Source organism: Monodon monoceros, unplaced genomic scaffold (assembly GCF_005190385.1).
Source record: "Monodon monoceros isolate NGI ecotype Baffin Bay Population unplaced genomic scaffold, NGI_Narwhal_1 Super_Scaffold_8, whole genome shotgun sequence".
NCBI lineage: Eukaryota > Metazoa > Chordata > Mammalia > Artiodactyla > Monodontidae > Monodon > Monodon monoceros.
Genome location: NW_021703785.1, coordinates 61,453,004 through 61,473,852, shown reverse-complemented (window position 1 = coordinate 61,473,852; position 20,849 = coordinate 61,453,004). Strand labels below are relative to the sequence as shown.

Genomic DNA, 20,849 nt, shown 5'->3' with positions numbered 1-20,849 from the left:
GTATAACTGAGTCACTTTGCTGTACAGCAGAAATTAACACAACATTGTAAATCAACTATACTTCAGTAAAATTTTTTTTAATTTAAAAATCAAATAGAGCTAATTCAGCTTTTTATTGATGTTTTCTCTTTTAGTGTTATTCTATAATGATTTGCCTATATCTCGGCAACTAATATACTTATGTAAACTGGACTTTAACCACAAGGGATGTTATGAATGTTAAATTATAGGCCAATGGGAGGGAGACGCAAGAGGGAGGAGATATGAGGATATATGTATAGCTGACTCACTTCGTTGTAAAGCAGAAAAAAGTTATGTCTGGAAAAAAAAAAAATTATAGGCCAAGCCTTGAGGTTATTCCCACTACAGGCTGAGCATGTTGAGGGTCAATAAATCTCCAGTACCTCTGGTCGTCTGCAAAGTGGCCTCATCTGAGGCCTGGGAGTGGACCAGATCCTGAAGCTAACGCAAAAAGGGCTTCAACATTTGATGCCAGATTAGGAAGAGAAGGAAATGCTTTCTAGTGTCGTTATCGTCACAAACTGTTTGCAGTGTCACATAGACAACCTTATCACTTAACAGAAATAACATTTCCGCGTCTCTGTTTCAGGCGATACAATTTATGGTCGGGTCATGGTGGATCCTGTCCAGAATCTAGGTGATTCCTTCTACTGCAGCATTGAGAAGGTGTTCCTGTGCACCGGAGCTGACGGCTACGTTCCCAAGTATAATCCAAAGAACGCAGAATATGGTTGCTTGGCTGACTCTCCTTCACTCTTATATAGATTTAAAATTGTGGTAAGTGCTTTGGCCCAAACAATGAACTGGGTAGATACTCAAAGCTAATTGTTTTTGTCTTCTGTTTTAAAACAGCAGCATCTTTTTAAATGAAACCAAACGGTGGCATTTTATGGTACGTCCCCTACATATGAATGAGTTCTGTTCCAAAAGGGCATGCGTAAGTCCAATTTGTTCGTAAGTCCAACAAAGTTAGCCTAGATGCCCAACTTACACAATCAGCTATACTGTAGCCGCTACGTCACTGCTGTTTTTACGCTTGTTTCTGGACATCCTGGGCTTGAAATAAAGATACTGCACTACCGTACTCTATACAGTGCTGTACAGTAAAGTGCACAAAAGCACAACCACTTGTAGAGGATGCACGCACGTGACAATGTACCCCAGAGACGTGAACTAATTTATGTGATTGGACACGCGAATGCACGTTTGCATCTTTGAAAGTTCGCAACTTGAAGGTTCATATGTAGGGGACTTACTGTAATTGGTACTTGCACAAAACTAATAGGAAAACCTTCTGCATTTGCAAAAGTTGGCATTATGTACAGCAATCCTCGTTTTCCTTATTGCCTAAAGGACAAAGCTCAGCCAGAGACACAAGCCACCAGTTTCGGAAATGTCCTGTTTAACGCCAAACTGGCAGTGGATGACCCTGAAGCTATCTTGTTAGTGAATCAGCCTGGATCCGATGGATTTAAAGTCGACTCAACACCACTCTTTCAGGTGGGCCAATAACAAGGTCACTTACAAGAGGTGTGTAACCACATGCAAGTTACTTAACATCTGAGCACCTCAGATGTCTCCCATGTAGAAGGCAGTAATTGTCATATTCCGTAGAGTTAATGTGAACTTTGAGTAAAATAACGCGTGTAAACCACACCAGACCCTCCTGGGCTCAGAGTGAACATTCCATAAATGTTAGCTATTATTATGTTTATTAATGTATTCATGTTATTTTAAGTCTACGTGTAATGAAGACCCTTATTCAGTCCAGAATATAAATCTAAATGTGATGGTTGGGAACTCTGCTCTTATTGTTCGAAACCTCCTCTCGGTTGACTTTTTATGACCACCTTTATAAGAGTGATCTTGTGTGAACTGCTGGACTCAGAGAAACAACTGTGCACAGCCCAGGAATCTCTATTCTTTTTTTTTTAATATAAAGAAATTTATTTTGAAATAGAATAAAGTTTCAGGGGTACAACATAGTGTCACAATTTTAAAGGTTATACTCCATTTATAGTTATTATAAAATATTGGCTATATTCCCTGTGCTGTACAATATAGCCTTGTAGCTTACTTATTTTAGACATGGTAGTTTGTACCTCTTAATCCCCTACTCCTATCTTGTCCCTCCCCTGCTTTCCTCTCCCCACTGGTAACCACTACTTTGTTCTCTATATCTGTGAGTCTGTTTCTGTTTTCTTATATTCACTAGTTTGTTTTATTTTTTATATTCCACATATAAGTGGTATTATACAGTAGTTGTCTTTCTCTGTCTGACTTATTTTACTGAGCATAATACCCTCCAGGTCCATCTATGTTGTTACAAATGGCAAAATTTCAATCTTTTTCTGGATGAGTAGTATTCTATTGTACATATATATACCACATCTTCTTTACCCATTCATCTGTTGATGGACACTTAGGTTGTTTCCATGTCTTGGCTATTGTAAATAGTGCTGCTATGAACATTGGGGTGCATATATCTTCTAGAATAAATATGTTTGTTTTCCTTAGGTATATACCCAAGAGTGGAATTGCTGGATCATATGGTAGTTCTATTTTTAGTTTTTGAGGAAGCTCCATACTGTTTTCCACAGTGGCTTCACCAATTTACATTCCCATCAACAGTATACAATGGTTCCCTTTTCTTCACATCCTCACCAACACTTGTTATTTGTGTTCTTTTTCATGATGGCTATTCTGACCAGTGAGAGGTGACAGCTTATTGTGGTTCTGACTTGCATTTCTCAGATGATTAATGACGTTGAGCATCTTTTCCTGTGCCTTTTGGCCATCTGTATGTCTTCTTTGGGAAAATGTCTACTCAGGTCTTCTGCCTGTTTTTTAAATCAGGTTGTATTTTTTTAACATCTTTATTGGAGTATAATTGCTTTACAATGGTGTGTTAGTTTCTGCTTTATAACAAAGTGAATCAGCTATACATATACATATATCCCTATATCCCTTCCCTCTTGCGTCTCCCTCCCACCCTCCCTGTCCCACCCCTCTAGGTGGTCACAAAGCACCGAGCTAATCTCCCTGTGCTATGCGGCTGCTTCCCACCAGCTATCTATTTTACGTTTGGTAGTGTATATATGTCCATGCCACTCTCTCACTTCGTCCCAGCTTACCCTTCCCCCTCCCCGTGTCCTCAAGTCCATTCTCTATGTCTGTGTCTTTATTCCTGTCCTGCCCTTAGGTTCTTCAGAACTTTTCTTTTTTTTTCAGATTCCATATATATGTGTTAGCATACGGTATTTATTTTTCTCTTTCTGACTTACTTCACTCTGTATGACAGACTGTAGGTCCATCCGCCTCACTACAGATAACTCAACTTCATTTCTTTTTATGGCTGAGTAATAGAATCTCTATTCTTAAATACTTTATAAACGAAGATAGAAAGTTCTAACCTAGAGATAGAAGGTAGAAAGAGACCCAGGAGACCATAACACTGAGCAGACAAATGAGACAAATTCAGAGATGCGTCCACATTGTGAATCCTTGGGGGAGCAAGTGCATCTTTTAGGATGTTTACTGAAAATTGTCCAGACAGGGTGGGCTGGAGAAATATGTTATGTTTATTCCTCGTAAAGAAGGATGCTTGAGAAAGCATGTCTGTTCTTCTGAATCTTTTCAAACAGGAAGTTAAGTTAAAGTATGTTTTGTTTTGTTTTTGTTTTTAATGTTAACTCTGAAGGCACTTGACCTCTTCTAAATCCTGAAGGCTTCAAAGAGCCATCAGAAAATGCCTTCTTTTCACAAACCCTGAAAAGCAGAAAAGCTTACCTTTTCTATGGCCTTATGTGTAAAATACACAGCAAGACATACTGGAAAAGAGTCTTGAGGTTCAGAAGGTCTGAGTCTAGTCCTGCCTCTGATACTAACTAGTTCAGTGACCTTAGGCAAGTCACTTAACTGCTACGTATTCTCATTTACTTATTTTTTACTATTTAATTTTTGTACAATTTTTAAAAGGTTACACTCCATTTACAGTTATTACAAAATATTGGCTGTATTCCCCATGTTGTACAATGAATCCTTGGAACCTGTCTTACACCCAATAGTTTGTACTGCCACTCCTGTACCCTTATATTGCGCCCCCTCCCTTCCCACTGGTAACCACTGGTTTACGCTCTATATCTGTGTCATTCGCTCATCTTTTAAATGAGTAAGTTAGACTGTGTGATCCGGAGTTCTCTGCAGCTCTGACAAGTCATAGCTTACCAAATATTTACCACCACGTGCTCCCTTGAGAGCTGCACGGCATAGTTTATAGAGCGCTTTACACAAAGCCTTGCGCATACGACACGTGTAAAAATATTACGGATGTGAGTTCTGCGGACTAAGTTAAATGATTATTATCTGTGCCATGAGTTTCTCTTGCAGCGTCGTGCATTTTTAGGTCGGGATAGGCTTTAATTTTCTGATGAATAGAGTTGTGTTTCCTAGGTCTCTCTGGGTCGAGAATGGTACATACACACCATCTACACAGTAAGATCCAAAGACAACGCCAATCGAGGCCTTGGCAAACGAAGCGTGGAGTACCAGTACCACTCTCTGGTGAGTAAAGGGAAGCCCCAGGCAACTTCCAACAGCCGGAAGAAGAGGGAAATCAGGAGCACACCCCCGCTGGTGTGGGAAATCGGGGCTGAAAACAACCGAGGAACAAACATCCAGCACATCGCCCTGGACCGCAGCAGCAGGAAGCAGATCCCCCAGGGGAGGGTTCCTCCTGACGGCGTCCTTCCGCGGGAGCTCAACCGTCCCACCTCTGAGGTCAGCCTGGTCACGGTGGTGGGAGGCGTCGCGGTGGGACTCCTCGCACTCTGCCTCACTGCCATGGCCGTGATGATGCGCCAGGGCAAGAGCGGCAGGAGAAAGGACACCCCCAAGGGGTCCGGCAGCACCGAGCCCATGATGCCCCCACGGGGCCATCGCAGCGACAGCTCAGAGGTTTGACGGCCACAGGTGGAATTCAGCCTTTTCCTCAAGTGCGCAGGAAAAGACAATGGAAACCCAGTGCTTCTGTCAACAGCAGAGAATTGGGGACTTCTGTGACAAAGCTGCTCAGAGGACCTGACTGTACTAGTGAACTTTGATTTGCATGCTGTCCACTCGTTCAGGCATCAAAGGACAAATTCAGACCCCAGACCACATCTTTCCTCTTGCCCAGAAGGCATCAAGTATGTATCCGGATGTACACAGAGCCATAGATGGACGGTGAGGAATGTACTTCTCACCTTAGGCATTTTCTCTACACAGTAGAGATGAACCTATTCAACGGTGCTAACAGACCCCTTCAGAAGTTTAAGAGGAGTCTATTGTTGCTATATTAGTATGTCCTGAAGGTGCGATTATCACGTTGTTTATTCATTGTATAACAGTTTATTACTAAAAAGGTTTTAATTGGTCGTCTCGAAGAATGATGATACACTGTTTATTATGACAAGTTTTCTAACAGGCGAAGACAGCATGGAATTACGACCGAGGCTAGCTCAGCCCACAAATCACATTTTTTCCTACTGGAGAGAGAGTGGAAGGAAAGACAGAGGGACAGTAACCTACTCACTTCAATTTGGATTGCTTCTCATCTTCGTCGGACCCTTCTTGTTTCATTTGCTTATTTAATTTTAAATTAAACCAAAGAATATGTTAAGTCTGGAGAAGATTGCTGAAGAGTGACTGCTCTGTTCAGGTACCTGGTCAGAAATAGAATTCTTGCATGATAATACGGTATTGGTGCTCATCGGAGAGGGTTGGTGACATTTTGATGATGAAGAAATGCCATAGAGTTAGATTCACATTTACAAGACAATGTTCTTTAAGAACTGAGCCTAGATGTTTGCAGTATTGAACCCATAAATGATCAGGACAAATATCATTCTGATGGTGAAGGGAGAAAGTGGTATTTATTAATATAATATGTTTAACCAAAGTGCCTCTTACCTATACTTTATAGAATAAAAGAACATTTTAACAACGACACATGAGTTTAACCCTCACAACAGCATCACACAGCAAGGTCCAAAACTCAATTTGTCCAGAAGACATTTTATTAGCTTTCTAATAGACACCTGGTCCAAACGATGGAAATCCCTTCAACCGTCATTCCAGAGATGATCTTAGAGGTGGCCAGCATCCCTGATCATATTCTTTTTTTTTTTTTTTTGGCCATGCCACACAGCATGTGGGATCTTAGTTCTCCCACCAGGAATCGAACCTGTGCCCCCTGCAGTGGAAGTGCAAAGTCCTATCCACTGGACCACCAGGGAAGTCCCGATCATATTCTTTGATCAAAGAAGAAAACTTCACTCTCTGGCATCTTCAGTTCAGTGAACTGATGTGGTGTGGCCCATCTCAGTACCTAAAAATATAACTTGTAATACTGCTTGCAGTGTTCAAAACCAAGGAACTTGAGTGAGCTTGCTCGGTAAGCTTCATTGTCTTTCTAAGAAATGTGCTTGCATCAAATAGCAGAATTTTCGATCGGAAAGGGAAAATGTCAGTAGTTTAGTGACCAATCTTCCAAAAGCTAGTAAATGTATTTCAAACGAAAATAAGGTCAGGAGAAAAAGAACCCGACCTAAAGAGTAACCCTCAAGTGCTGCCTGGGGTCCTCTTTCATTTCTAGTTACAACCTGGCCAAGCTGGACGTCCTGGTGGAATGGAGATTTTTAGAAGGCTAACCTCTCCTCGGGTCATACAGTCATTTCCAGCTCAGTGTCTGTGAGTACCAACCATCTCTTGATTGAAAAAGGGAAGCGACACTGGTGCTGGGAGAGAGGCCAAATGTATCCAATACTTGCCTCTCTTCTTTGGGGCAGCTCTGCACTTGACATTCGAAGTCTTTTAAAGGATAGAGTAGACCGTCTTCTCCTTCCATTGGGGAATATACAAATGCCACCTACAACTTCAAGGTCTCCCAAAGGACTTATATAAAGAGAAAGTACTGTATAACCCAGGAGATCACTTATCAAATAAACATTAATACTTTCTTAATGATCCCCTTTTCTTTTGCTTTGCCCTCTGGTAAGATGCTTAGCTACTTCTTTGGCTACCTCGTAACTTGTATAGGAATGAGCATGACTTAAGCAACTTCGAATAGCATGTGGACTTTTTACTACTTAACCCGTTGGATTCGGTGTGTGTAGACTGTTAGAACCTAAGTCCTCTAGGTTGACTTTATGTTACGTTAGTAGTTAAATGCTTCTGAGCCTGACTGTCATACAGCCTTAGGGGTCTCTGTGACTAAATATGTTATCAGTGAAGCATCACTACAAGAAGTCTATTTTGAGCCTTTGAGCCAGGCTGGCTTTTACCAAACTTCTCTCTACAGTGAGTTGTTCTAATGAGACGACTTTGGATGAATTGGAGTGCTTATACAGTACAGGACACATCCTTTCCTAACAAAGAAAAGTCTCTCCCTCTCTGCCCATCTCCTTCTCTCTTTCTCTCCCTCTTCTCTTCTTCCTTCCTTTCCTCCCAGTGAAAAAAGAGAGTCTGTAGGAATTAAGCAGAGTTTCTTAAGTGTAAGCTTGGATTTCTGCATCATTTTCTTAATATTTATGTACTGAATATGTGACTTAATAGACATTTAATCAAAAACTCTTTTTAGTGGAAGAAAGAATCAAACACAATGCTTTGTTGTGCAATAAAACAGATCCTTAGTTTCAATATTTTGTTTTTAGAGAATTATTCTGGTACAATCAGAATACATACATAAAATAACTTCCATGGAGGACAGGATATAAGCAGTAATAGCTCCTTAGATACTCATGGCTTCTGACTCCAATGAAAACAAGGTCTTGTTGACATTATATAGTAAACACAAAACATATTAAGCTTTAGTGGCTCACCTGGTATATGAACCATGACACATCTAACTGTGTTTTAACAATGGTTTTATTTATTTCAGTTAATTCCCTCAGTTAATGTTTACCAAATGCTCCCCTAGGATTAGCCACTTTGAGAGATTACATGGAAACCAAGCTACTCTCCCTGCCCTCGGGCAGGTTGCCTTCAAATGTGGCTCTTTCTTTGGACTAAAGGGATCAGGATTTGTATTGGTTTCTCTCCTGGACAAACAACACACCAGGCACATCTGTGAACTATAATTTAAAAATCTCTCTAGAGGACCAGCTGTAGAGTCTACTCTTCTCCATCTAAGGAACCCCACATGTTAGGGATCATTCTGAACACAACTCTAATACAAAAGATTTCAAATCAGTAATTTAATGGAATCATCCTTTGCAAACCCACTCAGAGAAAGTACATTGCAGAGATGTAGGTGGCCCTGCATATTCTTTTCCTCTTGATGGAAGACAGACCCCCTTTATTCCAAGAATGGGATATAACACCTAAACTCTTCTTCTAGTTCTGTAACCTCACCAGCACCTCCTGAAGTCCACTCTTTCACAAGCATCACAATGTGTGAACAACATGAGGACAGGTCAGCTGGAATTCTGCTGCCATACTTCTGCACAGCATTTGTGACAAGAGGACCAACTCTTGTGAAGGGATTCAGCTCTGGAAGCAGCAAAAGAGCCTCTTTATCAAGTCATCTTACCTCTAATTATTTTCCAAGGTACCAACTCCAAAGTCAATTTTTAAAATGAGAACAGAACTGTGTAAAACCCACAGAGAGCCTTTCCTCATACAAATCAGTGCTAAAGGCTAAAGCAGCCCCCAACTGAGAAATTAAATTAGAGTAACAACAGAGTGAAATGTAATGACATTGAGATTTTAAAAGTTGGAAATCTGATTTCAGCTACTGCTTTGAAAATATCTATTTAGTATCAACTTAAAAACCAACTTAGTCCTTTAATAGGAAAACAAAAGTTTTTTAAGATGCAAATGGTTTACAAATTAGAAATTTACATAATTGTATTAATTTGAAAACAAGCACATTATGGTTCTTTGAAACTTTCACTTTTTTTCTAGCCATGATAGCAATAATAAAAGGATGAAAACAGGTGTCTTCACTCACCATATGGCAAATGAAGGGAACTCAAAGATTCCACATTCCAACTTGTCAAGGCTTAGAAATGTATCATTTGGCCAGAAACTATAAATACTACTGTTATCTCTCTCTCTCTCTCTCTCTCTCTCTCACACACACACACACACACACACACACACACACACACACACACACGTGCATAAAAAAACAGCCAAACAACTCATTTCGAGAAAACAACGACCCAAAAAACATAGTTCTACCCGAAAATGCCCATTTTCAAGATTTTCAAGGTCAACGCAATTGTCATTTGTAAAAACAGACTATAGTGGGAGTTTCTTTGACATTAATTCAAAGGTTAATATGTTTCCTTAAGATTTTTCTCCTAGAATTGATCCCAGTATTACATGGTAATGACACAGGAATTCTTAGAAAATGTCTTCCATAGGTTCGAAATATTCCTCACTGTTTATTTCTCTTTGTTTCCATATCCTTGGATGTTAAGAACATAATACTTTGAGACTTTGGTAGTTATTTTTATTTTGATAAGAGATTTTAAAACAGAAGTACATGGTATTTTCCTACAGTTTTTACTAGAAAGATTACACAGAAACATTTTAAATAGGGAAAGAAAGGCGATTCTGTCTTTAGAAATAAAGTTGATAAAACAAAATAGACTAATGTGAGACTCTTTTAATTTTATTGGGAGAAAAATGAGAATGTTGACTTTACAAACTTTTTTTTTTTTTTTTTCGGTTCGCGGACCTCTCACCGTTGTGGCCTCTCCCACTGCGGGGCACAGGCTCCGGACGCGCAGGCTCGGCGGCCATGGCTCACGGGCCCAGCCGCTCCGCGGCATGTGGGATCTTCCCAGACCGGGGCACGAACCCGTGTCCCCTGCATCGGCAGGCGGACTCTCAACCACTGTGCCACCAGGGAAGCCTGACTTTACAAACTTTTAAACAGTTTTGCTTTCTTCCCGATCTTTCAAGTGCATTTATTTTCTTTTCCCTGACATTTGTGTGCATTTTCTTCAGTGTTGTGTTTTGCTAAAGAACAAATACGACAACATCAAAAACAACTGCTGTAGCAACAACATCTACTTTTACTTTGTTTTCTTTCCTTTTTCTTTCCTTTCTTGCTTTCCTTTCTTCTTTCTTTCATAGGCTTTGTTTTTTTCTCTCTCTGAGATTTGTCGTTCTTCCAGTAATGTTTCCCTTTTAGTTTTGAAACCATTACCATTTTCACTAAATCATTAGCATTCTCATTCATCTGAAAGCTGGCAAGTGAGCACAGGGTTTTCGCAGTAGCCCTTCTTTAGAAAATGTTCAGGCTTTTGGATGAAGGGGAAAAAAGAATTTCCTGCGAAAAATCAAAAGCATCATGTTGAATAATGTGATGACAATCTGTGCCTTGCTTGTCTCTCAGTGGAGGTTCAACACTGACATTTAAGATGTAAAAGGGAAAAATCCCTGTAAGACTTTGAGTAAGAATGAAAGGTCAAAGGTCACACAGATGAAGTTGTTTTGGATGACTGAACACTTTGCGATGAAATAAATGGCAAAAAAATTATTAAAATCTTAACAGCGTTGAAGTATTGATAGTTAATTGATAGTTATTGATAGTTATTGATAGTATTGATAGTCAGATGCACAAGGCTTCTGCTACTACCCAGGCGTGGCCTCCGCTGATTACGTGCTCCTTAAACACTCCAAGTGAACTTCTGCTACAGACATTTATTTTTTCTGATGTTTGGCCCTGTAACATAGGAAATGTCTTAAAAAAGAAGAAAGGAAAGAGAAATGTAAACTTTAAAAACTAACATTAAAAATCAAGTCCATTGTAATAAAAATCACGTAAAATACAGAAAGGCAATTACTGGTAAGACTAAGAGAACATTTGTGTAGGGGCTCACATTAAGCATATTCCTAAAAGTACAAAGCAGAATCTTTCTCAGTGGCCTCAGGAATTCAAGCTTTTGGCAAGGTATTTTAAGCCCATTTGTCTATACAAAAAAATCTTTATCCTGGACAAGGAATTGTATGTTTTATAATCATTTTAAGTGCCTGCTTCTGTACCAAGCGCCCTCAGAAACACTCAGCAAATTTATATTTATCTAGCCACTGAGTGACATAACTGTGTGTAATAGAATTATTCACAGAACTTAATAGCCTTTGTGATTTTCCCACGGGAATTCTTCAGAAACATTCAGGGTCTAGTGTTTTTTCATCTGTTTACTAGGGCACTGCATATCTGCAAGATATTGAAGTTTATCCCTGGGAATTCAATTATGCAAATAATTTGGAGCCATTCAGTCTTAAATCCACGTCTAAAATAATTCTTGCTACCACTTGCACCTGTTTTCCTTCAAAATATATCACGTTGAATATAAATAAAGCCCATATAAATATAAAAGTGTTAAAATGGCCAAGTTATAGTGGTGCATTTTATAACTTTCATTCACACTAAAATCACAGAATCCCCGTGGTCTGCAATGAGTGGCAGTGATTCCCATTCTGGTTCTAGAGACTGGGTTCCAGGCTTTCACCCTGGGATCTGTGCTCCCACTACCTCCTTAGTGCAGGTGGCAAAATGTTGCGCTCCTCTGGGTCCTAGTGTCTGCCTACCCATTGTAGACAGGGGCAATGTAGAGTTAGAGGCAACAACATATTTAGGTGACTAACATTTTGTCCCGGGGAGCAGGGTGATAAGACCTTGCTAAGCTCTGAAACTGCCCGGCTACACTGGTGAGGATGAATCAACTGATCTGATCTATTGCCGGGTGTCTTTACTGCCAAGGAGACTAGTCATTTTTATGCAAAGTTAACCTAACTCAATCATTACTTGATTTATTTTTAATATCATTTGATTAATTTTAAATTAATCATTTATTAATTTTAAATTAATTCGTATTTTAATTTAACACCAGAAGGAAATGCAAAGACAGCCCCTTATAACTGTTGAAGACAAATCCCCCCAAAGGGGCAAAATACACAAAAGAAGGCGGAGTCGGGGGGGGCGGGGGGAAGAAATCCTGTCAAAGCTCTTCCGGCACTTCCAAGGCTCAGGGGAGAAATGGTCATGTTTTAGCAAAAATGTTGCGATCAGCAACAGAAATGTGTGGCTCAATCAGTCCTCACCATAGGAGAAAAAGAAGGTGTGTGTGGTAGGGAAATTTCCAAGCTGCGTGGGACAAAGCCTGACCTCCAGGATGTTGGGGAAGGGAACCAAGGAAAGGAAGATTCATGATCCAGCCCCACCAGAATATTGACGGTGGAAGGTAGGATCTCCCTGCCAGAAAGTCACAACCAGCACACAGGCACCCAATTTAAAGGAAAAGCCCCCAAACCAGATTTAGTCAAAGTGGACCTGACTAGAAAAAAAGTCACCAGGAGCAGAGTCAGGCTCTGCCGAGACTACTGATTCCTCCCTAACCGCCCCCCAAGCCAGGAAACTGCCCCAGAGGAAGTTTGATAGGAAGCTTTGAAAATCCTATTCCCAGCAGCTCCCAAAGCATTTCAGGATGTTAAGATCTCATCCTAGAAATTTACATGTGACTAGCAAAGTGACAAAAGGTAGTAGAGAAGGTTACTGGACAGAATAAGATTATATCCAAAGGAAATTGGGGCAGGTCAGAGATGCATGCAGGGTACTCACCAGGGGAAGAATATTTGGAGAAGGGTATCGGCAAAAAAAGGTCAGAACATTTCCCCAGACCTTCCTCAGAGTTGAAACCGTTCAGAAGACAAAGAGTCAGAAACACATAGGCTGCATTAGAACACATGAGAGCTGAGGCCTGACGTCGTTCTGCCACTTCTGATGAGGACCCCCATCCCTTTCCACAGCACTGCCACTGTTTGGCTTGAATTCTAGAGAGACCGCTAAATCAAGAGGCACTGCTGATACCCAAGTGGCAGAAGAGAAGGCCTCAAAGGCAGTGGCCTGAATCAAAGAAGCTTTGTTTATAATTTACAGATGGATGATTTTCTGTTGGAACGACCGACACAGCATATTCTTTCCAGGGCATTTTCTGTACATTAAAACGGGTCTGCTCTGTGTGGATGAATTCTCTAATTCATCTCCTTGGAGATGAGCCCTCCTTCTATGGAGATGAGGACCCCAGGCTCATGACCTGGTGTTTTTAAACCTAAGTTTTATTATAATTCAGGTACGACACGGCCAACAGGTCAAGAGACAACTGCCATTGAAAAGATAGCTTAGTTATACTCACAGATCCCAAGAGGAGCTGGCACACTGCGTGCACCACCAGGGCACTAGGGGAGCAACAGTGTACATCAGGAGGCAAGGGACTTCCCTGGTGGCGCAGTGGTTGGGAATCTGCCTGCCAGTGCAAGGGGCACAGGTTCGATCCCTGGTCCGGGAGGATCCCACATGCCGCGGAGCAGCTGGGCCCGTGTGCCGCAACTACTGAGCCTGCGCTCTGGAGCCTGTGCTCTGGAGCCTGTGCTCCGCAACAACAGAGGCCACAGCGGTGAGAAGACCGCGCACCGCAGCGAGAGATGGCCCCCGCTCGCGCAGCAACAGAGACCCAACACAGCCAAAACTAAATAAATTAATTAAAGCAAAATCAGGAGGCAAAAGGAGCAAAGGCAAAGTGCAGGCAAGAGCCTTTATCGTGGTTTCCATGGGAAGGAATGGGGGAGGCAGGTAAGCAGTTTAGGAGTTGCTGGTTTGAATCATTTTGCTGGGCCCTGGGACACTGAGCTGTCCCTAATTATCTGGTACCTGGCGCTAGGGTGATGAGGGCAGGTGGTATGGCCCAGGGTGTGAGGGCCAGATAAAGGAGGCGGTGGGGTTAGCTCTGAATTGTTTGGTTTGCATATGAAAGGCATAAATGGCTAGGAATTGATTAGTCCTCTTTGACTCTGTCGTAAGGGCAGAGTTAAGTAGATTCTAGAAGAAGAACTAGGATCTTTTCATCTCAACTCCCAAGATATTTAATTATACTCCAAATCACAGCAATAAGCACAAAGACCTTCAAAACCAAAGTCAAACTGATAAAAATTTTAGACTATTTCTTTCCTCCTCGCAAATAGCACTCAAATCCCTCAGCAAAAGGTAAAAGAAGGAAAAGCAAAGTTTGTGAGAAGAAATGAGGAGTTTTCTGTCCCAGTTGTGTCCAGTCCCCCAGGCCCTCAGTCCAGCCACTGGAAGTTCCTAGGAGTTGTGAGCAGAGAAACAAGACGTGGGGTTGGGGGGGCGGGTAGCAGGTGGCTGGATGGGCCTTTTTTAATGTTTCAGAGGAAATCTGAAATGAGTGAATTTTTGGCCAGTGAACAGGGGAGGCCCTTTTGCCAAACTTACTAATTAATAAATCAGTTGTCTTTATAAGGCAATGAATACAATGTCCAAATAGCCAAGAAACAGTCATAGGGGATTTTCAATTCAGCTTGAATTTCTACCCAAAGTAACATTAATTACTGATCATATTTCCTGGAATTGCTGTTTTCCCCACAATCTGCTAGTGAATTGACTTTCTTCTTTAACTTAAAGGTCAAAAACAAAAAACAAAAAACAAAAAACAAATTGGAGATAAGCCCCATCCTGCCCCTGCCACTACATGGAGGGACAGACAAATATTAACACAGAGTCAAGCTCCTCAAATGTACTGTGGCCTGTGCTTCTCTCTCTAAAGGTGTCTTGCCTCCCTCTTTTATACCTAAGATAATTGACAGGGATGTCATCCAATTCACATTTTTCTTTTGTGATTTGGGGCACTGAGGAGGGATTTCTCCCTTTTCTAACAGATACTACAAAGTTACAAGCAAGCAAAAATTATTTTGACAGAGGAATTTCTATCTTGGCTGATTAAAAAAAAAAAAAGATGAAACAACTTCTGGAAATATTTAATAGTTGTGTTCTCTCTCCTGGACTTAGTTTTGAGCGCCCGGCCTTTCTGCGGCGGATTAACAAGCCCATAGGTTCAGAGACAAAGGCTGAGGTAGGGTTCCACCCCTGCAGGAAGGAGGGCGAGTTTATGATTCTCTGTAACACCAGTTAATGGAGCATCTGGAGTCTTATCTCATGTTTTCCCAGATTCCAGATTTCCCAACATCAGTCAAGCAGTCCTGACTTTTATTAAGAGACAATCTGTCTAGAGGTATTACTGTTTCCTTAAGAAACTCAATAAAAAGACAAAGTAAAAGCCACAGGGTTAGTTCAACTATTCTGTAAGCTGACTTCAGAAAGAAAATTTTTATTCTATTTCTTAGGTATATCACACATATTTCAAAGAGGGGATAAATGGCATTATATGATATTTGATCAGAAAATGGATTCCATTTTGACAGAATCCTAGAGCACACCAAGACATTCTGGCCTATAGACATTTACCATAATTTTATTGACTGCATAAAATCCAGGGATATACACTGGGATCAATGTGGACTCTGGATTAGGCTGGATTCAAAGAAATACATTTTCACAAAAATTCTCCTGATGAAATACTACATTATCATTATCTTCAAATCTCCACTCAATTACATTTCTTCCTATTACTCATTAAAAAGAAAAGGCTGCGAGGGGTTCCTTCCATTGTCTGCCTTCCTAGGACCTCGCTGTCTTTCTGATGTTTCATGTTATTTATCAGCACCATTTGGATCCCACATGTTGGCAACCTACCATATGGATTCTGTACCGAATTAGAAGATTCATGTGATCTACATTTTACATATCAGGGAGGGATATGTTATTGCTAAATGAGTAAGACTGAGTCCACTAAGAGGCCTCAAGGAGCTTAGGGTCAAGTGAGGAAGCCAGACTTAGCATACGATGAGCATCAGTTAAATACATCGGTGTGAGATGTCAGTAAATAACCAGGACATGTATGTGCCATGGAAGACAGGGAAGGGGTCTGCAGGTGTACCGAGGAAGACTTCAACGGAGATTTGAGACTAATGGATGGGTTGGGTTTGGACTAAGAGAACCCAGAGGCAGGCTTAATTTATAAGCTGTCTGATCAGTTTTGAGCAACTTATCAATTAGATGTTTAATTAGAGACAAGGGATGAGACAGATAGGAAGTTTGTGGCTAGACTATGAAGAACTTTGAGGGCACAGGTTAAGACTAAGGAGTAAGGTCAATATAAAAAATTGGTTTTTGCACTTAATAGTGACCAAGCATATGGTAGATTCTCAAGTTTTTGTTGAATAACCATATAGTTAATGAAAGAAGTTTCTCCTTTATAAGAGACTTTCAGGAGAAGATCTGAGAAAGATTGAATTAGAAAAAATACCATTTGCAACTCAATGAGAATACTGTAACTGGGCAAAATAGATGCTAAAAATGTTATGAGAAATATTGATTGGGGGCTTCCCTGGTGGCACAGTGGTTAAGAATCCGCCTGCCAATGCAGGGGACATGGGTTCGATTCCTGGTCCGGGAAGATGCCACATGCTGCAGAGCAACTAAGCCTGTGCGCCACAACTACTGAGCCTGCGCTCTAGGGCCCGCCAGCCACGAGTCACAACTACTGAGCCCGTGTGCCACAGCTACTGAGCCTGCGCTCTAGAGCCCACCAGCCACGAACCACAACTACTGAGCCCGTGAGCCACAACTACTTAGCCCGCGTGCCTAGAGCCCACGCTCCGCAACAAGAGAAGCCACCTCAATGAGAAGCCCACGCACTACAACGAAGAGGGGCCCCCGCCCGCCGCAACTAGAGAAAAGCCGGCGCGCAGCAACGGAGACCCAACGCAGCCAAAAATAAAATTAAATTAAAGAAAAAAAAAACAAGAAGTATCGATGGGGAACTGAACAGCTGGTGACTCAGTCAGCATCACCAAGTGAGACAGCCAGACGCTGAGTGTGCCCTGATGGGATCCAGGAGGACATGCTGGGCTACACATGCTCTTGCCAAAAACTGGTCCTGAATGGAATCACGCTTCCAGATCTAATTAACCAGTTTACGTCTAGAGGACAAACAACCCAGTTTCTCCAACAAACAAAGGGCACAGAAAGAAACAGGGGATGTGAACATGTAGATTAAGTGAAATTAAGAGGCCAATGAAACACAGAAAGAAACAGGGGCTGTGAACGTGTAGGTTAAGTGAAATAGGCCAATGAAACAAAAGCCCTCTTAGGATTCTTAACTCAAGCAACCTACAGGTAAAAAGATATTTTTAAGAAGATTGGAGACATTTTAACACGAACCGAGTATTAGATGATATTATAGAACACATAGTTCTTGCTCATTACAGTTACATACTGGTTTACATGATATAGTGTCTGAAAATCTCCAGAGATGAAGAAGTGACCACCAAAATTATTGGCTGCAGAACCACGCTGTCCTGCCAGATCATCACCAGCAAAATGCGTGTCACGTGCCCCTGCCTCTCTCCCATTTAATTCTGTTCCAAACTCAGGCCACACACCTGTGCATTTCATTGGATAAATCTAATAAACATCTGTAATGGTAGCTTTATTTCACCCTTTAGGACATTAAAGGCCAGGCTTCGCTGGCTAGATCACAGAGTTTTGTGTAAGAGACATCCAGACAGGAAGAGAAAGGGGTGGGAACTTACCCTGTTCTAGTAACAGAGGACAGTGGGAAAAGGGGGTTAAGAGAGAGAGAGACAGAGAGATGGTAGAGGGGAAGGAGGGAGTGATTAGGTAAGTGAGGATCACAGAAAGAGCAAGTGGGAGCTTGCCCCCCCCTACCATTTCCCATTTAAGACTCTGGAAAGAGATCACCTCTCCAGGGGTCCCTGTTCCAAGGTTGCACACAGCCAAATACACTAGTGAACAGTACCTGCGATGTCCACAGCCACTAGAAATTGTATTGGCCCAGCAACTAAGGGGCAATGCCTGGGGCAACAAAGGGGGACTTCAGACTCTACCTCAGCAGTATGGTCAGTGTCACGCCTTGCCTGTCGTTAAAACAGGAAAACCACCTGAAGGGGGTCCTCTGCACTGGCTTAAATGGGGTGGTGCTGGGACTGCATCTCAAGAAGATTAGACACTTCCTTCTCTCCAAAGAAGTTGTCAATTATTTCTCCCTCCTAACTCCGCCCTCCCTTCCAGCTTCCCTCGCCAGAAGAAAAACACTTGAGCCTTATTCTGGGGGCAAGTGTGACTGTATTTTGAATATCATCCTTGACACTCACATTCCAGCAGGGCTCTGACCTTTCCTGATTCTTCTACAGTCCTTTGCCCCCAGATATACTTACTTTCTAAGGAGCCCTCTTTAATCAGCCTTTAGTAACTAATATAGTAGATGACCTACGGTAATGCTAAGGAATTAATGAAGCTGAATGCTGGAAGGCGGAGAGCAATTTGAATCTTCTGGAGAGTTTTCAAACCACACCTGCCGGACCGGAGATTCTGCTAGAGCTCTCACACCCCCATCCCACCCCATGGGATGCGAGCAGGCTGTTTGTTTTGATAAAGGAGTTCCAGTGAGTGAGAGAATGATGACCTTCAGGGAGAGCCGCTAGTTTAGAGTTTGCTGTATGCTGGCAGGAAAGATTTGCATTTTCAGTGCCATCACAGAAACCCAAAGAAGGGATAACTGAAGACTGCTGGAACTGGCTAGGAAAAGATTTGGGCAGCAAAATATCCTTGTATAAGCAGGGCCCCCTGCTCAGGTGTTCCTCAGGGCCACAGCTGCCCTGGCCTGTGCTGAGTCTCTGCACCACTGTCCATGAGACGTAGGGTCACTGGTGAAGTGTCTACCTGGTGTGACTTCCTGGACCCAGATACTGGCTGGCGTGGAGGAACTATGCTACATTTTTGTCTGTTAAAGTGCAAATATTTGCCCTGTAAGAAAAAACTTTGAACGTCAGTGAGTTTAAAAATGAGTACTAGAGGGCTTCCCTGGTGGCGCAGTGGTTGAGAGTCCGCCTGCCGATGCAGGGGACACGGGTTCGTGCCCCGGTCTGGGAGGATCCCACATGCCGCGGAGCAGCTGGGCCCGTGAGCCATGGCTGCTGAGCCTGTGCGTCCGGAGCCTGTGCTCCGCAACGGGAGAGGCCACAACAGCGAGAGGCCCGCGTACCGCAAAAAAAAAAAAAAAAAAAAGAGTACTAGAGTCAGTAGAATCTACTGAAAAATTCATAAGCCGTGAATTGAACAAAAATCCTATCAAGTATGATATGGTTTCATGGGAAGAATAGGTTACAAAACCAAAGGTAGAGTGGGATCCCCATTTTGCATTTATATGAAGATAGTACCTGTCTGTTGAGGGAAGCACGTGGAGGGGATGTGAGTGGAGACGGGGGTAGATGGAGGGGGTGGGATGTGAGGGTAGGGGTGATGCCAGGAGTGTGGGGGGGTGTGGAAGGGAGTGTGAGTGTGTCGGGGTTCATGTGCGCACGTGTGTGCATGCTCTCACAGGACTAAACACAGCGAAAACTATAGTGGGCACCCAGACTTCTAAAACCTTGAAGGTTGGTATTGAAGGCAAAAAGGCGGTGCAAGGGTTCTGTCACTCCTCCACCCAGTTCCCCCAGTAAAACTCAATGATGTTTAAGAGCAAGAACTTTGGAGTCAGACCTGGTTTTCAATCCTAACCCAACGTTCACTAGCTGAGGGACCCTGGACAAGTTACTCAGCCTCTTGACATCATTCTCTCATCTGTAAAATAAGGATATTTCTTAGCATCCATATGGGACTGAGCACAGTGTCACACATGGCAGACATTCAATAACGGGTAACTTTTAAAAATTCTAGCCCATTGCTCAAAATGGATCCCGAAAGAAAACTGCACCATGGCAACAAAATAATCTCCAAGAGAGCAATTTTGAAAATATATGCACATTCTATGGCTTCTTTATTTTTAAGAGGTTTTTTGTTTTTTTGGTTTTTAGAGAGGAAGAATAGAGTTTGCAAACTATTCTTGATGACTTGGGGCTCTTGGGACTAATGATAGAGTGAAAACATGAAGTCCACAGGCTAATGTTCCCCAGGGATTTCTACCAACCAAACCTTTTACAAGCGTTCTCACTTGTAAGCAAATAAACTGACTGGAGCTTGCAGCCTCCTTATGCCTTGTCTCACCCTGTGACAAAGGTGCTGGGAGGCTGAGACTGGCCACCAGTCCCAGCAGGATGACACACAACCAGAGAGTTGAATGCAATCTGCCTAGAGGAGGTGGTGATAAATTTGCAGCCGTTAGTCTTTTGTTTTTTCTTCAGGTGGAATAATCTTCATTTTTACTAAATGATTAGTCTTCCAAATAATTAGAAAGCTTCTATAAAATTAGTATTTCTAGGTGATTTCTGAATTATATATTACTTATATTTTTCTCTTTTTTTTTTTACTGGAGTATAATTGCTTTACAATGTTGTGTTAGTTTCTGCTGTACAACGAAGTGCATCAGCTATGTGTACACATATATCCCCTCCCTCCTGGACCTCCCTCCTACCCATCCCACCCATGTAGGTCATCACAGAGCACCGAGCTGAGCCCCCCATGCTATACCGCAGGTTCCCACTAGCTATCTATTTTACACATGATAGTGTGTTTAACATCAAAATCAATCACAATTTTAAGCATTGTGGGGTTTTGCTGTAACGATTGGAAATTTAGCCAATAATAAATTTAGCCAACTTTGGAATTAGGAAGCAAATAGCTAAGTATTGGAAATTTAGCCAATAATCACTTTGGAATTATACAGCAAATAGCTAGTGGAAATATGTGTTACTTTGCAGATTATCTAGAGTGCTTCTTAAACCCATTAAAAAGTAATTCTGGGGCTTTCTTGGTGGCGCAGTGGTTAAGAATTCGCCTGCCAATGCAGGGGACACGGGTTCAAGCCCTGGTCTGGGAAGATCCCACATGCCATGGAGCAACGAAGCCCGTGCACCACAACTACTGAGCCTGCGCTCTAGAGCCCGCGAGATGCAACTAC

The 20,849-nt window shown here is 42.1% G+C and overlaps 2 protein-coding genes across 10 annotated transcripts in view; one reads left to right on the top strand and one right to left on the bottom strand.

Annotated features, from left to right (window-relative positions):
* The window catches only part of FREM2 (FRAS1 related extracellular matrix 2), a 160,941-nt gene extending 151,766 nt beyond the window's left edge, over window positions 1-9,175 (top strand). The window contains exons 22-25 of one of the 2 annotated variants that reach the window (XR_003791775.1): window positions 611-798; window positions 1,375-1,521; window positions 4,474-6,750; window positions 8,399-9,175. Coding sequence is in view for 1 of the 2 variants with exons in the window: in XM_029210560.1 (XP_029066393.1) it covers window positions 611-798; window positions 1,375-1,521; window positions 4,474-4,983 (845 nt within the window). In the remaining variant the exon portion in view is untranslated. Of the gene's footprint in view, window positions 1-610; window positions 799-1,374; window positions 1,522-4,473 lie in introns of both variants that reach the window. The other variant, XM_029210560.1, reaches the window with a different exon arrangement.
* Window positions 9,176-9,716: 541 nt separating this feature from the next.
* The window catches only part of PROSER1 (proline and serine rich 1), a 63,972-nt gene continuing 52,839 nt past the window's right edge, over window positions 9,717-20,849 (bottom strand). For 6 of the 8 annotated variants that reach the window (XM_029210567.1, XM_029210561.1, XM_029210566.1 and 3 more), the window contains one exon: window positions 9,717-10,738. The gene's annotated coding sequence lies outside the window, so the exon portion shown is untranslated. Of the gene's footprint in view, window positions 10,757-20,849 lie in introns of all 8 variants that reach the window. The other 2 variants (XM_029210569.1, XM_029210570.1) reach the window with 2 other exon arrangements.